General features: G+C 61.4%; 2 protein-coding genes across 3 annotated transcripts in view; both read right to left on the minus strand.

Moving 5' to 3' along the window:
* Positions 1 to 468: 468 nt before the first annotated feature.
* Positions 469 to 8,661, minus strand: GAREM2 (GRB2 associated regulator of MAPK1 subtype 2). Of its 2 annotated transcripts, none has more exons than XM_063153261.1 (6): positions 8,512 to 8,661; positions 6,866 to 7,006; positions 4,192 to 4,322; positions 2,383 to 3,489; positions 1,707 to 1,870; positions 469 to 1,573 (listed from the first exon to the last, which is right to left on the minus strand). In XM_063153261.1, exons 1-6 carry the CDS (start codon positions 8,621 to 8,623, stop codon positions 718 to 720), a joined length of 2,511 nt encoding a protein of 836 aa, XP_063009331.1. In that variant the 5' UTR covers positions 8,624 to 8,661; the 3' UTR covers positions 469 to 717. The 2 variants fall into 2 exon arrangements, with proteins under 2 accessions (XP_063009331.1, XP_063009332.1); XM_063153262.1 differs by lacking the exon at positions 8,512 to 8,661 and adding an exon at positions 7,817 to 8,177.
* Positions 8,662 to 13,945: 5,284 nt separating this feature from the next.
* The window catches only part of RAB10 (RAB10, member RAS oncogene family), a 45,233-nt gene continuing 38,872 nt past the window's right edge, over positions 13,946 to 20,306 (minus strand). The window contains exons 4-6 of the mRNA XM_063153265.1: positions 18,087 to 18,176; positions 16,803 to 16,904; positions 13,946 to 14,374 (exon numbers count right to left, since the gene is read on the minus strand). Coding sequence (XP_063009335.1) covers positions 14,291 to 14,374; positions 16,803 to 16,904; positions 18,087 to 18,176 — 276 coding nt within the window. The 3' untranslated portion in view covers positions 13,946 to 14,290. The remainder of the gene's footprint in view (positions 14,375 to 16,802; positions 16,905 to 18,086; positions 18,177 to 20,306) is intronic.

Raw genomic sequence — 20,306 nt, forward strand, 5'->3', positions numbered from 1 at the left:
GTGAGGAGCCTCCAGCTCTCTCTGCCACGGGGTGATCCTGGCAGGTGATCCTGGCAGATGGACCTGCCTGTAATTGCAGATGGAGCAGCCAAAGGCCAGAGGGCCCCCCCGTGGGGAGAGATCAAGTTAAACTAAAAGGCTTTAAATCTCTGGGCACCTGTCACTGGCCTGGCCCCCCCTCCCTGGCTTCCTTTCCAGCTTCCTGCCATTTTCCTGCTCCCTGGCAGGCCTTGGGCCATGGCTGAACCCTGCTGCTCTTCATGTCACCTCTCCCTGTCTTTCAAAGCTCCCAGACCAGAATTGGGCCAAGACATCATCTCATCTGCCTCTGCTGAGTGCTGGGGGAGGCACGGAGCTGGTAATCCCTCCCCAAGGGATGGGAAGGGTCTGCAAGGAGGGGAGAGGCCCCTCAGAGCATCCATCCTCCCCCCTTCCCCTCCTCCCCAAGCAAGAGCCTTCTCTGGGGGCTCATTACTCTCCCGTACGTTTATTATGCTAATCCACAAGGATTAAGTTAAACCAGTCGACGCAAAATCCAGTGTTTTCCAGCCCTTTGGGGCCAAAATTACTGTCCAGTGTTAAAAGGGGAACTGGGGAGGGCTGGGCAGTGGGAGAGAGGAGAACCTGCAGCATCAGAGAGGGACAGAGCGGGGCCACCCAGAGCCGTGCTCCAGGTGATTTGGGGACCTGCCCGTGCAGGGGGTCCCCGGCGTGGCACTAGATCTTGGGGCGCCAGCCCTTGATGAACTGCATGATCTTCTTCACCTGGAGCTTGGTGAGGCGGAAGTCGTCGGCCAGGATCTCCTCGCTGAGCTGCACGAAGATGCTGCCGTCGATCCTCTCGCGGGCGAAGAAGCTCACGACGTCCTCGGAGAGGCCGATGAAGCGCAGGCACTTGGACACCTCCTCCAGCGACAGCGCCGACAGGTCGGCGGGGGGCAGCCAGGCCGGGCCGTCCCCGCTGGGCCGGGGGGCGGCCGGCGGCGCTGCCCCATCGCCCCTCGCCGCCGGCGGCACCTCGATGACCCCCTGGGCCAGGTACAGGCGGGTGACGCCCTCGGCCCCGCGCAGGACGGCGGGGGACAGCGGGGCCGCCCCCCGGATGACGATGCCGTCCCCGTCCAAGCCCTTGGGGGGCCGAGGAGGGGCCGCCGCTTCCTCGGCGGGGGCGAAGGGCTCCGGCGAGGAGGAGGAGGAAGGAGCGGCCGGGGCCGAAGGCGCCGCTTTGGACCACTCGGGACTCTCCGGCCACTCTGCCGGGCCGGCGAAGGGGTTGAGCGCCCCGAAGGGGGCAAAGCGCTTTTGGGGGTGCGGGGGCTTGAGGCGGGGGCAGCTGCGGAAGGGCTTCAGGGGGGGCTCGGTCCCCAGCAGCGGCGTGGAGCAGCCGCTGCCCGCCCCGGCGCCCGGCTCGGGGAACGGCCAGGGCTCGGACCAGGAGCTGGGCGCGGGCTGGGCCGGGGGCAGCGGCCGCCCGGGGGGCTCGGCAGCCTTGCAGTCGGCCCAGGTGCAGGGGTAGCAGTACAGCGAGTACGCGTCCGGAGAGGGCGAGGCGCTGCCGCTGCGCGGGGCCGACCTGCGGGGGCGAGAGCAGTGTCACCATCACCCCGGTGTCCCCATCAGCCCGGTGTCCCCATCACCCCGGTGTCCCCATCCCTGGGATTCGGGTACCCCAACCCACCCTCCCCGGTGTCCCCCGTGCCACTCACCCGTCGTGGAGCCCCGAGGAGTAGTAGGAGAGGCTGGGGCTGGGCGAGGGCACGGGTGCCAGCTTCGGGCAGCGCAGGGGGGCCGGGGGGCTGCAGGAGGCCGGGGGGCGGCTGCCCCGGGGCGGCACCGGGGGCGCGTTCAGCAGCCGGCACTCCTCCTTCACCTGGAACGGGGCAGCGCCGTCAGGGCCCGGGGGGAGCCGGGGATCCCCGCGGCTGGAGGGGGGGATGGGGGCTCGGAATCAGCCGGTCCTGCCCGGCCACAACGCTCTGGGTGCGAGTGGGGAGGCTTGGGGCCCTCCTAGCCGGTGGTGCGAGGAGATCACAATATTGGGGTACCCTGTGGTGAAGGGGAGCCTGAAATTTTGTATAGGGAAGGCCAGAGGGTCGGGTACCCCACGGTTCCGGGCAGCCCAAGAGCTTGAGGTACCCGATGGTGCAGGGAGCCCTGGGGATCATTCCGGGGGTCATGAGGAATGAGGATCGGGGATGGGCAGCCCTGGGGAAGCGAGGTCTGCAGGTTTGGGTGACCAAGCAGAGTTGGGGAGGGACCCCAGGGAGGGGCCCCAGGGAGGGGGTCGGGCTGCCCTGCCACGGCGCTGGCTTTGCCATGTATTGGCTGACGGGACCCCGGCGATGCCATTCCCCATCCCTGGGCACAGGAGCGGGCTCTTACCGCCTCCGATTTGGGTGGCACCGGGGGCGGCGTGTCCCCGCGGGGCTCGTCCCCGGGCCGGCGCGGGGAGCCCAGCGGGGTGACGGCCCCGAAGGACACGAGGTCGGGCCGGCCGCCGCTGCTGCCCAGCTCGCAGCAGCCCTCCGGGCTGGCATTGCTCCACAGCTCCTCGTAGGGAATCTCCAGCGGCTCCTGAGTCCTGAACTCGGGCTCGGCCCAGTCGGGCGTCATGTACTCCCGCTCGGGCTCGGGGAAGTCGGGCAGCGGCGGGCACGGGGTGCCTGGGCCGAGGCCCCGCGGTGCCTGGCAGCGGCCGGGGGGCTCCCGGGGACCCCCGGAGCCGCAGGCGCAGAGCGAGAGGCGCTGCAGGGGCTGGCTGAGCTCCTCGCGGCCGCAGGCGGGCAGGCAGAGCCGCAGGCGCCGCGGGCTCGCACACTCCTCCAGCAAGTCCGGCTTGGCCTCCCGCACGGCCCGCGAGTACTCGTCGGGGTTGAAGCGGTCGTGGCAATACGCGGCGCTGTCCCGCAGCAGCTTCTCCAGCTGCGGGTCCCCGGCCAGCAGCCCCTCGGGCAGCTGGAAGCGCGGCATGTCGGTCAGCAGCAGGAAATGGAAAGGCACCAGCTCCTCCCGGCGCAGGATGCAGCACAGCACCACCGTCTTGGAGATGATGCTGACCAGCTTGTAGCAGTGGCCCTCTCGGATGGCGTGCAGGTCGTAGGGGTTGCGGGCGGGCCGGCTGGGCACGGCCACGTTGACGGGCAGCCGCACCTTCTCGATGATGCTGCGGATGGTGTGCTCGCCCTCCTGCAGGCGCAGCTCCAGCGGGCTGCGGGTGCTGAAGCGGCCCTTGCACTGGAAGGGCAGGCTCAGGCTCTCGTTGGTGCGGTGGTTCATGCAGATCAGGCACGGCATCTTGCCCTTCACCTGCCGCGCCCCCGCGGCCGGCGCCGCCTTGCCCAGCTTGCGCAGGAGGGTGTTGAAACGCGACTTCTCCTTCACCGTCTTGGCGCACAGGATCTCCGCTTGCCCCATCAGCGTCAGCTCGTCCCCCGCGTTCAGCGTGAAGTTGTAAACCTCGCTGTCCTCGCTGAACTCGCCCGACACCACCTGCCCGCGACAGCCCCAAGGTGGCACCCGCTGCCCTGCCCTGGGCCCCCGACACCCCAACAGTACCCTTGATGTCTCACCAGCATCCCCTGATGTCCCATCAGCATCCCTGAGATCCCAGCAGCATCCCTGACATCCCACCACCATACTCTGACATCATCCCACCATTATTCCTTACCCCACCACCATCCCCCAATGTTCCACCAGCATCCCAGACATCCCACCATCATCTCCAATGTCCTGCCACCATCCCTGATGTCCCACCACCATCCCCGAAGTTCCACCATCACCCTGACATCTTCCTACCATTACTCCTGTTCTCCACCACCATCTCGAAGTCCCACCACCATCCCTGAAACTCCACCACCATCCCCTGACATCATCCCACCATTATTCCTGATGTTCCACCACTATCTCCTGATGTCCCACCACCATCCCTGACATCCCACCACCATCCCCTGATGTCCCATCAGCATCCCTGACATGCCACCACCATTATTCCCAATGCTCCACCACCATCTCGAAGTCCCACCACCATCCCTGACATCCCATCACCATCCCCTGATGTCCCAGCACCATTCCTGACATCCCACCACCATCCCAACATCATCCCACCGTTATTCTTGGTGCTCCACCACCCCTCCCCGCTGTCCCACCAGTGTCCCCCGCTGGCCCAGCCCTGTCCCCTGCTGTCCCCAGGACCTTCACGCTGAAGGTGATGGCCTCCATGACGAAGATGCGGTCTGGGAAGATGCTGGCCACCTCCTCCACGCTGTTGAAGTACTGCACGGGCTCACGGAGGTCCCGGTCCTGGTCCAGCAGCTTGAACTTCCCTGAGGGGACCCCCGAGGTGAGGAGGGGCCCGAATTCTCACCGGGACCTGCTGTCACCCCCCTGGGGCCTTTCACGGGGGACAGCCACCCCTGGGGCAGCCTGGGGTCCCCAGCTCCTCACAGGGACCTGCTGTCACCCCCCTGGGGCCCTTCACGGGGGACAGCCACCCCTGAGGCAGCCCGGGGTCCCCACCACATCTCTGGGGACATTCCCGTGGGCTTTGCCAGTGTCCCACTGCTGCAGGGGCACCCCAGAGCATCCCTGGGGGGTTTCTGGGTGGGACAAGGCACGGGGTACATGGGATGCACCCCCAGAGCTGCAGGGACCCCCAAAACCGTTCCTGGGAGTGCCCAGAGCAGCCCAAATTGCCAGGGGTGCCCATTGCCCCCCAAAATCCCATCCCAGCCCCGCCAGGGAGAGACACCAGGAAGGGAACCGGGCAGCGGAACAGGGAAGGGCAGGAACGAGAACGGGGAAAGGGCAGGGATGGGAATGGGGAAGGGCAAGAACGGGAACGGGAAAGGAGGAACCGGAGCAGGGAAAGGCAGGAATGGGAACGGGGAGAGGTCAGGAATGGGAGCGGGGAAAGGCAAGAACTGGGAAAGGGCAGGAACGGGGAAAGGCAGGAATGGGAACGGGAATGGGCAGGAATGGGAATGGGGAAAGGCAGAAACGGGAATGGGAATTGGCAGGGACGGGGAAAGGCAGGGACGGGAACGGGGAAAGGCAGGAATGGGAATAGGGAGAGGCAGGAACGGGAGCGAGGAAAGGACGGAAGGGAGCGAGGAAGGGCAGGAACGGGAATAGGGAAAGGTAGGAACGGGAACGGGGAAGGGTAGGAACGGGAAAAGGAAGGATCGGGAGCAGGGAGAGACAGGAACGGGAACGGGGAAAGGCGGGAATGGGAATGGGGAGAGGCAGGAACGGGAGCGGGGAAAGGTCGGGAACAGGGAAAGGTCAGGAACGGGAGGGGGGAAAGGCAGGAACGGGAGTGGGGAGAGGCAGGAACGGGAGCGGGGAAAGGCAGGAACGGGAGCGGGGACACGTCAGGAACGGGGAAAGGTCAGGAATGGGAGCGGGGAAAGGCAGGAACGGGAGCAGGGAGAGGCAGGAACGGGAGCGGGGAAGGTCAGGAACGGGAGCGGGGAAAGGCAGGAACGGGAGCGGGGAGAGGCAGGAACGGGAGTGGGGAAGGTCAGGAACGGGAGCGGGGAAAGGCAGGAACGGGAGCAGGGAGAGGCAGGAACGGGAGCGGGGAAGGTCAGGAACGGGAGCGGGGCAGCTGCAGCCCCAGCGCCGCCGCCTCCGCCGGCTCCGGCTGCCGGGCACGGACCTGACGGGAATTTCAATTCCCCGCCCGCCCGGCGGCGGAGCTGGGACACCAGAGCTCCTCGCCCGGCTCGGGGGCACCCGAGGCTGGAGCCGGCTCAGCCCCACATGCCGGGGCAGCGGGGGCACGGCCGACCCCCGATCGCTGTTAACACACTGCCCAGCCCCCTGCAGCCCCCGCGGGACGCGTGATTGACCCCTCCCCCGCTCCATTTCCCATTATTTATTTATTAGCAGGACTCATTACCGCCGTGGAGCACTTAGAGGGGTCATTAAGGCTCTGGCGGCTGCCGGCAGAGGCAGCTCAGCACCTTCGTCTGCACTGCCGGCCCCAACCCGGCCCCATCCTCATCCTCAGCCCAGCCCATCTCCTCCCCATCCCACGCTCATCCCTCTCCCTGTCCCCATCCCTTCCACATCCCATTCCAGCTCATCCCTGTCCCTTTCCCCCATCCCATCCTCGTCTCTCTCCCATTCCCAGCTCTATCCCATCCCACCCCATCCTCATCCCTGTCCTTGTCTGCATCTCATCGCTGTCCTTGTCTGCATTCCATCCCATGAATCCCATCCCATGGATCCCATCCCATCCCATCCCATCCCATCCCATCCCGTCCCGTCCCATCCCATCCCATCCCATCCCATCCCGTCCCGTCCCATCCCATCCCATCCCATCCCATCCCATCCCATCCCATCCCATCCCATCCCATCCCATCCCATCCCATCCCGTCCCATCCCATCCCATCCCATCCCATCCCATCCCATCCCATCCCATCCCATCCCATCCCATCCCATCCCATCCCATCCCATGGATCCCATCCCATCCCATGGATCCCATCCTATCCCATCCCATCCCATCCCATCCCATCCCATCCCATCCCATCCCATCCCATCCCATCCCATCCCATCCCATCCCATCCCATCCCATCCCATCCCATGGATCCCATCCCATCCCATGGATCCCATCCCATGGATCCCATTGCATCCCATCCCATCCCATCCCATTGATCCCAATCCCAATCCCAATCCCTGCCAGCCCCTCTGCAGCTCTGCCAGGGGTGGGGGCAGCCCCCAAACCAGAGCATCTCCTGCCCCAAACTGGACCTTACTGGAGCAGCCCCAGCAGGAGGAGGGACGGGAGGGGGGGCAGGTCCCGGCTCTGCTGGCCCAGGGCCACCATTCCCGCTGTCACCATTGTCCCCAGCCGCCCCCACACCTGGGTACTGGAGCGGGATGTCGATTTTGGGCCCGATGACGTAGTGTCCCTCCTCCAGGCTGTGCGCGGTCACCGTGGTCCACTGCCGGCACGAGTGGACCAGCAGCACGTCCTGGGCCGTCACCCCCTCCACGCGCTCACCTGCGGGGGGACAGGGCTGTCACCGCCGCCACCCCCCCCGCCCCGCCCCCCGCGCCGCCGGACGGACGGACGGACGGACGGACGGAGCGAGGGATGAGCAGGTGCCGCTGCCAAGAGGCGCCAGTTGCCCAGGAAACAATTTCTTTGTCCCCCCTGAAAAGCTGCAGCCGCCGCAAACAAGAAGTTTATTGAGCCGGGGCCGGCGCGGGCCCCCCCGGGAGCCCTCCAGAACCGCGGCACCCCGACCGAGAGCCCCCAGGGCCCCCGACAGCCCCCCGGCACCCCGACAGCCCCCAGGGACCCCGACAGCCCCCGGCACCCCCTGCAGCCCGCCAGGATGGGCCCTGATCTGGGGGGGACACGGCCAGGCTGGGGGTACCCTGCACCCCCTGCTCCCCACAGCCCCACATTTCCTGCTTCCCTCACCCTCAAATCCCCTGCTCCCCAACCCCCAATAGCCCCTGCTCCCCACATCCCCACAGCCCCACAGCCCTGTTCCCCACAGCCCCAAAGCCCCACAGCCCCTTCTCCCCCCTCAGCCTGGGCTTGGGGGGGGTCCCAGCCAGGCCCCCCCAGCCAGGCCGGGTCCCAGGCAGGGCGGGGAGGGGACACGGTGGCTCCCAGCCCCCGCCAGCACCCCCAGAGAGTCACCCGGCAATGGCGACAGTGGGGGAAATACCGGGCCATGGCTGGGGGGCCTGGGCCCCACAAATTCCCCCCTCACATCCCGGAGGGCAGGGACCCCCCTGAGGGGCAGCCCCGCTCCCCCCACCCTGAAGGACTCGACCCGGGACAGCAGCTCGGGCTCACCTGGCCCAGCCTTCCTCCCTCCCTCCTCCTCCTCCTCAGCACTCCAGCCTCCTTCCTTCTCTTGGTCCCTCCGGTCTTTCTCCTCCTCATCCCTTCAGCCTCTCCCAGCCTACTCTTCACCCCTCCAGCCTTCCTCTCTCCCTCCACCTCCTCCTCACTTCTCCAGTCACCATTCCTCCTCCTCATCCCTTCGTCTTTCCTACTTTCCTCTTAATGCCTCCACTCTCCATCCCTTCCTCCGAGCCTTCCTCCCTTCCTCCTCTTCACTCTCAAGCCTTCCTCACTTCCCCATCCCTCTACCCTCCACCGCTCCCTGCTCTTCATCGCTCCACTCTCCCTCCCTCCTCTTCATCTCCCCAGACTTCCTCCCTCCCTCTTCCCGGTCCCTTCGTCCTTCGTCTCTCCCTTTCCCTCATCACTCCAACCTCCCTCCCTCCTCGTCCTCACTCTCCGGCCTTCCTCCCTCCCTCCCCATCCCTCCGCCTTCCACCCCTCCCTCCTCCTCATCACTCCATCCTTTCTCCCTCCTCCTCCTCCTCCTCACTCCAGCCTCACTCTCCGTCCCTCCATCCTCCCTCCCTCCCTCTCCTGGTCCCTCCAGCCTTCCTCCCACCCTCCTCCTCCTCCTCCTCCCCATCACTCCAACCTCCCTCCTCCTTCTCGTCCCTCCAGACTTCATCCCCGGCCGGGCTCACCCTGCCCGAGGCAGACGAGGGTGGGCAGGCGGCACTGGCTGACGATGGCGTCGAGGGGCAGCGCCGCGGGGCTCCAGCGGAGCCGGGCCAGCCCCGCCGCCAGCTTCTCCATCGCATCGCGGCTCAGGCCGGCCCCGGGCCGGGCTCCATCGCCGCCGCCGCCGGGCCGGGGCCGGGGCGGGGGGCGGCGGGAGCGGGGCAGGAGGAGCCGCCCCCCGCCCGCCCCCGGCCCCTCCTGCCCGCCCGCCCCGGCAGGCGGAACCCCCCCGGCGGGGGCGGGGGAGGCGGCGGCGGGCGGGGACCCCCGTGCGGGGCATCCCCCGGGAACGGGCACCCCCCCGGGAACGGGCACCCCCCCGGGAACGGGCATCTCCCCGCGCGGGGCATCCCCCCGGGAACGGGCATCTCCCCGGGAACGGGCATCTCCCCGGGAACGGGCACCCCTCGGGCTGGGCATCCCCTCGGCACCGGGCATCCCCCCGGGAACGGGCACCCCTCGGGCTGGGCATCTCCCCGGAACCGGGCACCCCTCGGCACCGGGCATCTCCCCGGGAACGGACACCCCCTCGGGCTGGGCATCCCCCCCATGCGGCGCACCCCCTCGGCACCGGGCACCCCCTTAGGACCGGGCACCCCGAGGGCCGGGCACCCCCTTAGGACCGGGCATCCCCTCGGCACCGGGCATCCCCCCGTGGGACCGCACCGGGGGTGTCCCGTGGGGTTGGGGGCGGCTCCGCCCGCGCCCTCGGGCTCCGGGGGGCTCAGCCCCGGCTCGGCCCGGGCTCCCGGGGTTCGGTTCTCTCGGGCCGCCGGGGGAACGGGCGGGGGGCGCCGCGGGGACCCTCCCCCGTCCCGTCCCGTCCCGTCCCGCTGCTGGAGCGCGGAGCCGCCGGAGCTGCCGGGGGTCCCAAGCTGGGGCTGCGGGGAGCACAGGGGACCGGTGGGGCACAGGGGGACCCCGATGCCGCCCCACACCCCGATGTCCCCGCCGGAACCCCCGACCCGGCGGAGCACAAATGGCACCGGGAGAGGGGGCCGGGGACATCACAGTCCCTCGGCAGCGACATCAGCGTCACCCCGAGCGGGGACCCCGCACCCTGAGCGGGGGACACCGGGCCCGGAGGGTCCCCGCACCCTCGGTCACTCAGCCCGGGGGATGGGGACGCTCCGGTCCCGCTCTGCAGCGTCTGCTCCGGGATCCCCTTTGGCGGCTGCATCCCCACTGCGCTGGAGACTGGGCTGAGGAGGATGAGGGAGTGCAGGAAGCAGCAAGTGTCTGCAGGGTCAGTGCCCGCTCCTGGGGATGTGTCACCGCGTGCTGTTCCCTGCCCCCGTCACTGTCCCCGGGCCAAGCACAAGGGGAGGCTGCAGGGATGGGATGGGATGGGATGGGATGGGATGGGATGGGATGGGATGGGATGGGATGGGATGGGATGGGATGGGATGGGATGGGATGGGATGGGATGGGATGGGATGGGATGGGATGGGATGGGGCAGAGGTGGAACAGTGAGAAGGGTGAAACAGGAGCGGGAAAGGGAAGGAGCAGGGATGAGAAAGAAGCAGGGAAAGGAAGGGAACAGCTGTAGGAAAGGAGAGGGGACAGGGAAGGGCACGGATGGAGCAGAGCCGGGATGGAGCCGGGATGGGGATGGAGCCGGGATGGGGACAGAAAGGAGAATCCAGCAGCAGGAGGAGGAGGATGGGGAAAGAGCCGAGCCTCACTGCCGGGGGTGACACGGACAAACGGGACACTGGGAGCCGCTGGATGTGTCCATGTGGGGAAGGTCCCTGCCAGGTTCCCTCTCTAGGAGTTCCCCCCCAAATCCCGCACCCATGGGTGCCTGTGGGGGCTCTCCCACGCCGTGATGGGGAGGATTTGGGGTCTCTGAGCTGCTCCCACGGCCTCGCCCCCTGCCAGGGGCTGCCGGGCACCGCGGCCATGACACACTCCCGGCTTTATTCCCAGCGGCGGCACAAAAACAGCAGAACAGCAAAACAGCAAAACAGCCCCTGCCGGATCCCGGCGCCATGGGAACGGGGACACCATGGCAGCGGGGACACCACGGCACGGGGACATTGTGGGAAAAGGGATACTGTAGGAACAGGGACACAATGGCAGTGGGGACACCATGGCAGCAGGGACACTGTGGGAATAGGGACACCATGGCTGGGGGACACCGTGGCAGTGGGGACACCATGGCAGCAGGGACACTGTGGCATTGGGGACATTGTGGGAACAGGGACACCGTGGCAGTGGAGACACCGTGGCAGCGGGAACAGGGACGCTGTGGGAACAGTGGCACCGTGGCAGTGGGGACACAGTGACAGCAGGGACACCATGGCATGGGGACACTGTAGGAACAGGGAAACTGTAGGAACACGGACACCAAGGCAGCAGGGACACCATGGCATGGGGACACCATGGCAGCAGGGACACTCTCGGAACAAGGACACCATGGCAGCGGGAGGGCAGCAGCAGCAATGGGTCCTCTGCTGTCCCTGCAATGGTCCCTCACTGGGCTTTGCTGGCCCCAGAGGCTGGCAGAGGGGACAGGCTGGGGAAGGACAGTGGCACAGCACTGAGGGCTCTTGGAGAGCTGGAACAGCCACCCCTGACTCCCACCCAAGGCAGGGGGTGCAGAACATGGGGTGGAAAAACAAAAAACTTTTCCCAAAAAACACCCAAAGTCCCTCCCCAGCAGGTCCCCAGAGGAGACCTCACACCCCCAAACTGGTGTCCCCACCCCAAGGGGGCTCCACATGGGGATGGGGCAGCCTCAGACCCCCCATAGCCCTTCCCACCATCCTGCCCTGGGCAGCTCTGGGAAATGCAGCAGGAACAGCTCCACCCCAGGCAAACCAGCCCTGAAATTCTGGGGGCACTCACCCCACCTCCTCCAGGGCCGGGCTCACTCCCAGCGGAGCCAGAGGGAATTCAAGGGGCCCAGGAAGTCACCAATGCAAGTTTATAAAAGCTTTTATTTGCTCTTGGTACGACCAAGAATGGGACAGTGATCTTTTATACAATTTGATACAGTAAGTGGTACAAAAGAATGTGTTTTAAATAAAAAGCCAGAGTGGAGTAGCAAAAATATTAAAAGATTAAGTAAAAAATTGTCGGCATGGGAATTAATCCAGGACCTTGACGCTGTTTTATTTCCACCGTCCGAGGGCACGAAGCGCGACACGGCCGTGGGGCAGAGCCGAGCTCGGGTTTGGTTTAGCAGGACCGATTTCATGGTTTAACTCTTTGTTTTGGTGACCAAAGGGCAGCGCCGAGCTCCCTCCGGGGGCACGGAGGGGCTGCTGACACCTCCCGCTGCCCTTCTCTACTCCACAGGGCTGGGCTGGGTTCCAAGCAGAGGTTTCACAAGCAGTTAGTCTGGAACGAGCAGGGAGTTGAGATACCAGCAGACATCAAGTTACTGCAAACTCCTCCGACATCATCGTTATTATTAATATTATTATTAATTTTAGGGTTTTTTATCTGTTTCAGCATCGTGCTGCTCCCTCCTCCCGGCCCTGCAGCTGGAGCTTGGACAGGAACAGAAATAGACCCGATAGAAACAGCTCAGTTTTACTGACGGGGAGGGAGGGAGGGACGAGGGGGCGGCGTTGGCAGCGAGTGGCACCAGCGAGTGGCACCAGCGAGTGGCACCAGCGAGTGGCCTGGGCTCCACCTGTGCCTGCAGCGGGCACAGCGTCTACAAAGGGGGCACACACAGGGAGCCGAGCCCCTGCAAGCAAATAAAAAGCTCACGTTTAAAACAAGGATTATACAAAAAGAAAAACCACCCTTGATGTAGATTTCGCCATTTTTTTTCCCTTTTTGATCACGTTAGAAAGTGCAGATTTAGCCGGAAGTGGCCGGACTCTGTACGCTGAGCCGAGCTCACCAGCCACTCGCCTGGGAAGGGTTAACACACACGTTGGGGACAAAATGCCAAATACAGAGGGACAGGGGGGGACACCTCGGTGAGGAGCCGCTCCGGACCAGGAGTTCCGTGTTAAAACACCGTCATTTCATTAGAATTCACTCAGCGTTAGCGGCTGCGGCGAGGGCGGAGCGGAGCCAGTGCCAGTGCCAGTGCCGGTGCTGGTGCCGGTGCCGATGCCAAGGCCGCGGCCGGAGCCAGGCACAGGCGGGGCCCAGGGGCTCGTGGCGGCTGCCGAGTGTCCTCCCCACTGGGACCGGGCTCGGGGCCGGGTTTGGAGCCGGGATTCACCGCCGGGGATTCACCGCCGGGATTCACCGCCGGGATTCACCGCCGGGATTCACCGCCGGGATTCACCGCTGGCGATCCACGTGGGGCAGCACCGCGCAGGGCGAGCGCTCGGTGCCCAGGGCCGGTGACAGTGGCAGGGCAGGGCCAGCAGGGCTGGTGCCAGCGGCAGGACAGGGCCAGCAGCGCCGGTGCCAGCGGCAGGAGCGATGGAAAGGCCGCCGCTCCATCCCGAGGGAGCTGCCCCGCTGGGATCCGGAGCGGGGCTGGCCCGGCGCGGCCGCTGCGGACACTGGAACGTGGAAAGTTTCCAGGGAGGTAATAAATTAAACTGCCCTCTGGCTGGTTTTGTTTCCTTTCCTTTCCTTCTCTTTCCATCCAGTTCCGCTCGGGCTCGGGCCGGCCCCGCAGCCCTCGGGGACAGAAGCTGGGAGCTCGTGTTAATGAACTGCTGTCAGTTTGGGGATCCATGTTATATTCATACACAGAAAGTAGACAACCACATCACCCTCCATAGAAACTAGTGCATGCAAATAACTCTTCCATATGGGGGGAAAGGCCGGGGCTACGCGGGAGGAGGAGGAGGAGGGAACCACTAGTGACGGACAGGCCTAGGGGGGTTAGTAGGAATCTCAACATTTTTACCTCGGAAGCTAAATCAGTGCTTTGTATTAAATTTTTGGCAAACACACTGCGTTGCCATCCTTTCCATTAACACATCACACCATGGAGAAATGCAAATCAAAGCAGCATGCAGGCAAAAAAAAAAAAAAAAAAAAAAAGAAAGAAAAAAAAAGAAAAAGAAATAAAGGAAAGAGCGGCAAAGTGAGAGAAAAAAATGGCAGCAGGAAGAGTTGGGAACAGCGGGATTGGCAAGAGGAGACACAGCAGGTTACATGGAGTTTGCTTTTGTTTTGCACCACCCTTTGTCCTCGATGCATGACACCAACGTTACAGAAAGCAACCACTACAGAGGTCAGGACTCAATGGCACATGGGGGATGGGATGTCTCCTGCACATGCTTCCACCAGAAAAGAGAAAAGAAAGTGAAAATAAAAGTTCCTTTTTCCACATAAGGCACAGAACAAAGAAACCCCACTCACGGACTCAAGGCGAAAATGAGTTTTTCCTGGCTCTTGCCTGATGCATCTAGAGAATATGGTGACTCAAGCACATGATCCATGACAGAAAATTCCACTGTTGTACAAAATCAATTGTTAATTCTAACCTTTATTCTTATACAATTTGCAGAAGAGAGTTGAGTATGATTGCTCTGGGGTTTAATGGCAGGAGGGACGGGACTATAATACAACCCAAACGTAGTGGTGAGCTGAGCAGGGACATGGAAATGAAGTCACGGAGATGAATTTCCTATACATGTGTTGAGAAAACTGGAGTAGGCAAAGCTGTCCTAGCCAGAAAACCAAGGGGAGGCAGGAGCTCGTTAAGATGAGGAACAAAACCATTGGTTTCAGGTTAAAAAACGGGCAGAGTGGTTTGTTTTGCAGCGAGAAAAAAGGGGCGGTGGATGGCGATTGGTGAGAGAGGAGAAGGTTCAGCAGCACTTGCTCTTCCAGCCCGTCACCCCACTGCCACTGCTGATATCTACATTTTCACTGTTGGGCTCTTTTACAGGGGTCTGCAAGGAAACAAGTGAACATAGTTAGCTGGCCCTGGAGATCCCCCAGGAAAACACCCAGAGCTGGGGGCTGGCATCACCAGAGAGGGAACTGAGATCAACTCTGCACAAAGAGTCCTCAGAAAGGCAGGAATCCTCCCCCCAGTCCAGCACAAATGTGCAAAACCAGTTTAAGGGGTTTTTTCTGTTGTTTGGTTTGTTTTAAATAAATCTAAAGCTGGGAAAAAACCCAGTGCTTGAAGTGGGACCACCCCAAAGGCAGCTGGAACTGTTTTAGAGCCAACGCTGGGTTTGGTGGAGTAAGGAAATCCCAGCCTGCAAACACCACAAGCGGAACTCAGATAATGTGAACTAATGACCTCCAAAACCCTGAGTTTTTATGGATAAACTGGGCTTGTTCCCAGCCTCTGCTCCAGGGACAGCAGCTCCCAAGGAAGGACACACAAGCTCCTCCTTGTCACAGGACAGAACTTGGTGACACCAAAGCCAAAACCCCACTCCAGTGGGTTTGATCCAACACCAACATCTACTTCCAGCTGGCTGGAAAGGAACCCAAACCCTCACCACAACTCACTCTCCACATTCCTTTTTAAACTCTCTTTGTCACAGCCTTGCCAAAGAACCCGCAGGATAATGACAGAGGCCAAAAATGAAGATTTAAGGCCCAAAGGTTGGTATGGTTTGCAGTCTGACCTCCTGCTCACCAAAGGCCAGGGTTTTTCAACCCATTTATCACACAAAGCTTGTCAGAAGCTGTTTAAGAAATGAGTGAGGACTGCAGTGACAACTGGGTGACATTATTCACAGAACTATCACACGGGAGAGGGAGGGAGGAAGGAAGGGCTGAGACAGGCTCAGGATGGGGTTCATTTGTGGAGGAACAGGAACAACAAGGGCCAGGGTTGGCCAACCCATGTGTCTGGAGCTCCACAGAGTTCCCATGAGCTGCTCCTAGGCAGGAATGTTCCAGCACAGGGGTTTGTGTGTACACTGAGCCCTTGGCCAGGGGAGAACATCCCACAGAAATGGTCCCAGAAATGGTTTCTGTGTGCACTGAGCCCTTGGCCAGGGGAGAACATCCCACAGAAATGGTCCCAGAAATGGTTTCTGTGAGCACTGAGCCCTTGGCCAGGGGAGAACATCCCACAGAAATGGTCCCAGAAATGGTTTCTGTGTGCACTGAGCCCTTGGCCAGGGGAGCACATCCCACAGAAATGATCCCAGAGTTACACAGGGATCCAGCCCAGCTCAGTCCTGGAACACCTCAGTGGCACCTGCAGGAAAGCTGATGGATTTTGAATTCCTGACAGAGGTCAGGGCCATAGCTCTGGGCACACAGGGAGCTGCTACAGGGCATGGACACAACCCAGGGTGGCAGCAGGGCCAGGGCAGTGCCCATGCCCTGTGCTGGCCCTGCTGGGGCACCTCCAGTGCTGGGGGCAGCTCTGGGCCCTCCTGACAGGAGAGACCTGGAGGGACTGGAGCTGGGAAGGGAACGGAGCTGGGAAGGGAATGGAGCCCCAGGAGGGGCTGAGGGAGCTGGGAAGGGGCTCAGCCTGGAGAAAAGGAGGCTCAGGGGGGCCCTTGTGGCTCTGCACAAGTCCCTGACAGGAGGGGACAGCCAGGGAACAGGGACAGGACAAGGGGAAATGGCCTCAGGCTGGGCCAGGAGGGTTTAGATTGGATACAGGGAACAATTTCTTGCTGGGAAAGCTGTCCATCCCTGGAGGGATTTAAAAGCCCTGTGGATGTGGCACTTGGGGACATGGATCAGTGGTGGCTCTGGCAGTGCTGGGGGATGATTTGACTCAGTGCTCTCAGCTTTTCCAGCCTCATTGATTCCATGGTTCATTGGTTCACTGCACCACACAGGAAGAGGAGCCAACCACCAGATGAAGTGGGTCAATGGAGCCCCCAAGGAAACGCCACAGCTGGGAGTGGCAGAGCTCATTCCTGCCCCACCCTCCACACCTGAACTCCTCCCAACAGCCCCTCAAGAGCTGTCAGTGCACAGACACAGTGGCAGGAAAGGAGAATTCTCTCCATGAGCTGTCAGTGCACAGACACAGTGGCAGGAAAGGAGAATTCTCTCCATGGGCTGTCAGTGCACTGACAGACACAGACAGGAAAGGACAATTCTCTCCACACCAATGGAAACATTTAACTCCAGCACAGGCACAACAACCATGAGTGTAAGGCCCAAACAAACAGGAATTTCAGTTCTTGGCTCTGATGGATGTTACTCCCTATAGGCAGGCCCCCTACAACAACAAAACATCAGACAAGCTACAGAAGTTCAGCCCTGCTCCTTCAGGGACTGCTTTGCCTCAGCACAGCAAAGTCAAAGTGCAACAACACAGGTGAAGATCACAACAGGAGAGCTAGAAACTCAGGATATTTGCTCCCAAGGAATGCTGTGAGCACCTACCTTTCGAAGAATGTCTTCTGCTAATGTGAGGAATGCCTTCTCAATGTTTATATTTGCTTTTGCACTAGTTTCAAAAAACCTAATACCGTGCTCCCTGGCAATCTGCAGCAAACAGAGAGAGGGAGGTTAGAGAGGCTGAGCATGTTCCAGTGGTGCCACCACCACTTTGGGGTCAGCAGCTTCTATAAAGGAGGGAATACTGGGCTGGACATGAAGCCAGGGGTGCCACTGGGCTGTGCCAGCTCTGGGGTGGCAGCAGGGCCAGGGCAGTGCCTATCCCCTGTGCTGGCACTGCTGGGGCACCTCCAGTGCTGGGGGCAGCTCTGGGCCCCTCCTGACAGGACAGACCTGGAGGGGCTGGAGCGTGTCCAGGGAAGGGAACGGAGCTGGGAAGGGAATGGAGCCGCAGGAGGGGCTGAGGGAGCTGGGAAGGGAATGGAGCCCCAGGAGAGGCTGAGGGAGCTGGGAAGGGAATGGAGCCCCAGGAGGGGCTGAGGGAGCTGGGAAGGGAATGGAGCCCCAGGAGGGGCTGAGGGAGCTGGGAAGGGGCTCAGCCTGGAGAAAAGGAGGCTCAGGGGGGACCTTGTGGCTCTGCACAGGTCCCTGACAGGAGGGGACAGCCAGGGGGGGTCAGGCTCTGCTGCCAGGGAACAGGGACAGGACAAGGGGAAATGGCCTCAGGATGGGCTAGGGTAGGCTCAGGGTGGACATCAGGAGTAATTTCTGCATGGAAAGGGTGCTCAGGCCTTGGCAGGGGCTGCCCAGGGACGTTTGCAGTGCCCATCCCTGCAGGTGGCACCTGGATGTGGCACTGAGTGCCCTGGGCTGGGCAAAAGGTGGGCATTGGGCACAGGTTGGACTCAATGTCTGTGAGCTCTTTCCCAACCTCAGGGATTCTGTGTCTCCCTTCCAACTGGCACCAGCAGCACCAGCCAGGTGAGGTGGCTCAGAAGATTCAGAATGTCACAATTCAAAACAATTAAAATCTACTAAATAATCCCCAGTGTGTGTATGGGCCTAAGAGGACAGACACCACACACTGTGACACTGTGAGGAACTTCAGGGATGTCTGGGAATTTGGAGTTATCAAAGGAAGCAGAAACTGCAGCTGAGCTCACCCCATTCATGGCACTTTCTGAGCAAACATTCCCAGGATTCACATCCATCAGCTCCTGCATTCATTCCCTGGCACACCCCACTGGGGCATCCCAACCCCCTGGAGCAGGCAGAAGTCTTGGCAGTGATTTGCTGACTTGGATAAAGAAGTTTTTGTTTGCTACTCACCTGTTCACCTTTTGCTTTAGGGACAACTCTTTTATCTTCCATGTCACACTTGTTTCCTAACAGCATCCTCTCCACATCCTCGTTGGCATGCTGGAAGGACACAGGGACAGGGTTACAGGGTCACACATGTCCCCCTCACACCCTAAATACCTGCTTCTCTTTGGTGTGGCCAGGCCACCACCTGCACCTGCAATCTGGGCACCTTTACAGCTGCTCACAATGGAGCTCCATGCACTGCAGTGGCAGAGGAACAATTAATTGTTAATTAACCCCAGCCTCCTAATGACTTCCTAGCACCGGTTAATGGTTTTTTCCTCTCCACTTTGTCACTGCAGAATGTGAGGGATGAGCCAGGGGAGAAAAAGGGATTGGGGAGGAAAACAGGGGCAGGACCCAAAGAGAGAAATGAGAGAAGGGAAGCAGAAACCAGAGTGGGGCAGGGTCTCCAAAGGGAGAGGGGGGGAGGGGTTGGTGTTTCCTCATGGTGTGGGGCAGGAGGATGCAGTGCCAGCCTGGCAGGGATGAGGAATCCCAGATCCAGCCCAGATCCATTCCCTGCAGCACAGGCCTCTCTGGAGAGGGATTATGGATCATTTCTCATCAGTCCTGGGGAGCTGGGGAGGTCCTGTCCCCCTGCAGGTTGGCCAGTGTGCTGCCAGGCTCCAAGAATTACTGAAGGAGGATGCAGGAACTGCAGGAGCTGGGGAAGGTCCTGGAGCAGATCACCTGGGCTGTGATCACACTGTGCACGTGCAGGACAAGCAGGGGATCAGGCCCAGCCAGTCTGGCTTTGTGACAGGTCCTGCTTGACCACCCTGATCTCCTTTTGTGACAGTGTGACCTTCATGGAGGAGGGAAAGGCTGTGGGTGCATCTGCCTGGGCTTTGCTGAAGCCTTTGGCACCTTCTCCCATGGCATTGTCCTGGACAAACTGGCTGGTCCTGCCTTGGATGGGTGCACCCTGGCTGGATAAAGCTGGGCATGGAGGCACATCCAGCTGGGCACGGGCACCAGGGGGCTCAGGGCTGGCTCAGTGCTGCCCAACACCTTCAGGGCATGGAGGGCACCAGCCTGGCTCAGCTCAGGGACAGCCCCAGGGATGTGGAGCTGCTGGGGGCTCTGCAGAGGGACCAGGACAGCCTGGATCCATGGGCTGAGGGACAGCACGGGTGAGGGACAGCAGGGGTGAGGGACAACACGGGTGAGGGACAACACGGGTGAGGGACAAACTGTTTTATCGTTTTCATGTGAATTTTTTTGACTTAATGACCAATCACAGCCAGCTGTGTCAGGACTCTGGAGAGAGTCATGAGTTTTTCATTAGTATCTTTTAAACCTTCTGTAAGTATCCTTTCTCTATTCTTTAGTATAGTTTAGTATAGCATTCTTCAATATAATATAATATCATTAAATAATAAATTAGCCCTCTAAGAACATGGAGTCAGATTCATCATTTCTTCCTCTTCCGATGGGGAACCCTGAAAACACCACACACAGGAGATCAGGTTTGGGATGTCTGGCTCAGGTTTGGGGATGTCTGGCTCAGGTTTGTCTGATGTTTGGGATGTCTGGCTCAGGTTTGGCTCATGTCTGGCCCCAGTTTGGGGTGTCTGGCTCAGGTTTGGCTCAGGTTTGGCTTATGTTTGGCTCAGGTTTGGGGATGCCTGGCTCAGGTTTGGCTCATGTTTGGCTCATGTTTGGGGATGCCTGGCTCAGGTTTGGCTCATGTCTGGCTCCCATTTGGGATGTCTGGCTCAGTTGTCGATGTTTGGCTCAGGCTGGGGATGTCTGGCTCAGGTTTGGGATGTTTGGCTCAGGTTTGGGGATGCCTGGCTCACATTTGGGGATGCCTGGCTCACATTTGGGGTGTCTGGCTCATGTTTGGCTCCAGTTGGGGATGTCTGACCCAAGTTTGTCTGATGTTTGGGATATCTGGCCCCGGTTTGGGGTGTCTGGCCTTGGTTTGGGATTTTTGGCTCAGGTTTGGGGATGCCTGGCCCCGGTTTGGGGTGCCTGGCTTAGGTTTGGCTGATGTTTGGGATGTCTGGCCCCGGTTTGGGATGTCTGGCTCAGGTTTGGGGATGCCTGGCTCACGTTTGGGGTGTCTGGCTCAGGTTTGGGATGTCTGGCTCAGGTTTGGGATGTCTGGCTCAGGTTTAGGGATGTCTGGCTCAGGTTTGGCTCAGGTTTGGGGATGCCTGGCTCACGTTGGGGGTGTCT

The sequence above is a fragment of the Melospiza melodia genome, chromosome 3, assembly GCF_035770615.1.
Source record: "Melospiza melodia melodia isolate bMelMel2 chromosome 3, bMelMel2.pri, whole genome shotgun sequence".
NCBI classification, from domain to species: Eukaryota; Metazoa; Chordata; class Aves; order Passeriformes; family Passerellidae; genus Melospiza; species Melospiza melodia.

What these genes read in the sequence shown, in the direction of transcription:
- GAREM2 (XM_063153261.1), bottom strand. Translation starts at nt 8,623, where the DNA reads ATGGAGAAGCTGGCGGCGGGGCTGGCCCGGCTCCGCTGGAGCCCCGCG. An exon ending in CCTCGTCTGCCTCGGGCAGG is followed by an intron (nt 7,007 to 8,511) that starts GTGAGCCCGGCC and finishes GTCCCCCCGCAG; the next exon opens with GTGAGCGCGTGGAGGGGGTG. An exon ending in TGCCACCCAAATCGGAGGCG is followed by an intron (nt 1,871 to 2,382) that starts GTAAGAGCCCGC and finishes GCCCCGTTCCAG; the next exon opens with GTGAAGGAGGAGTGCCGGCT.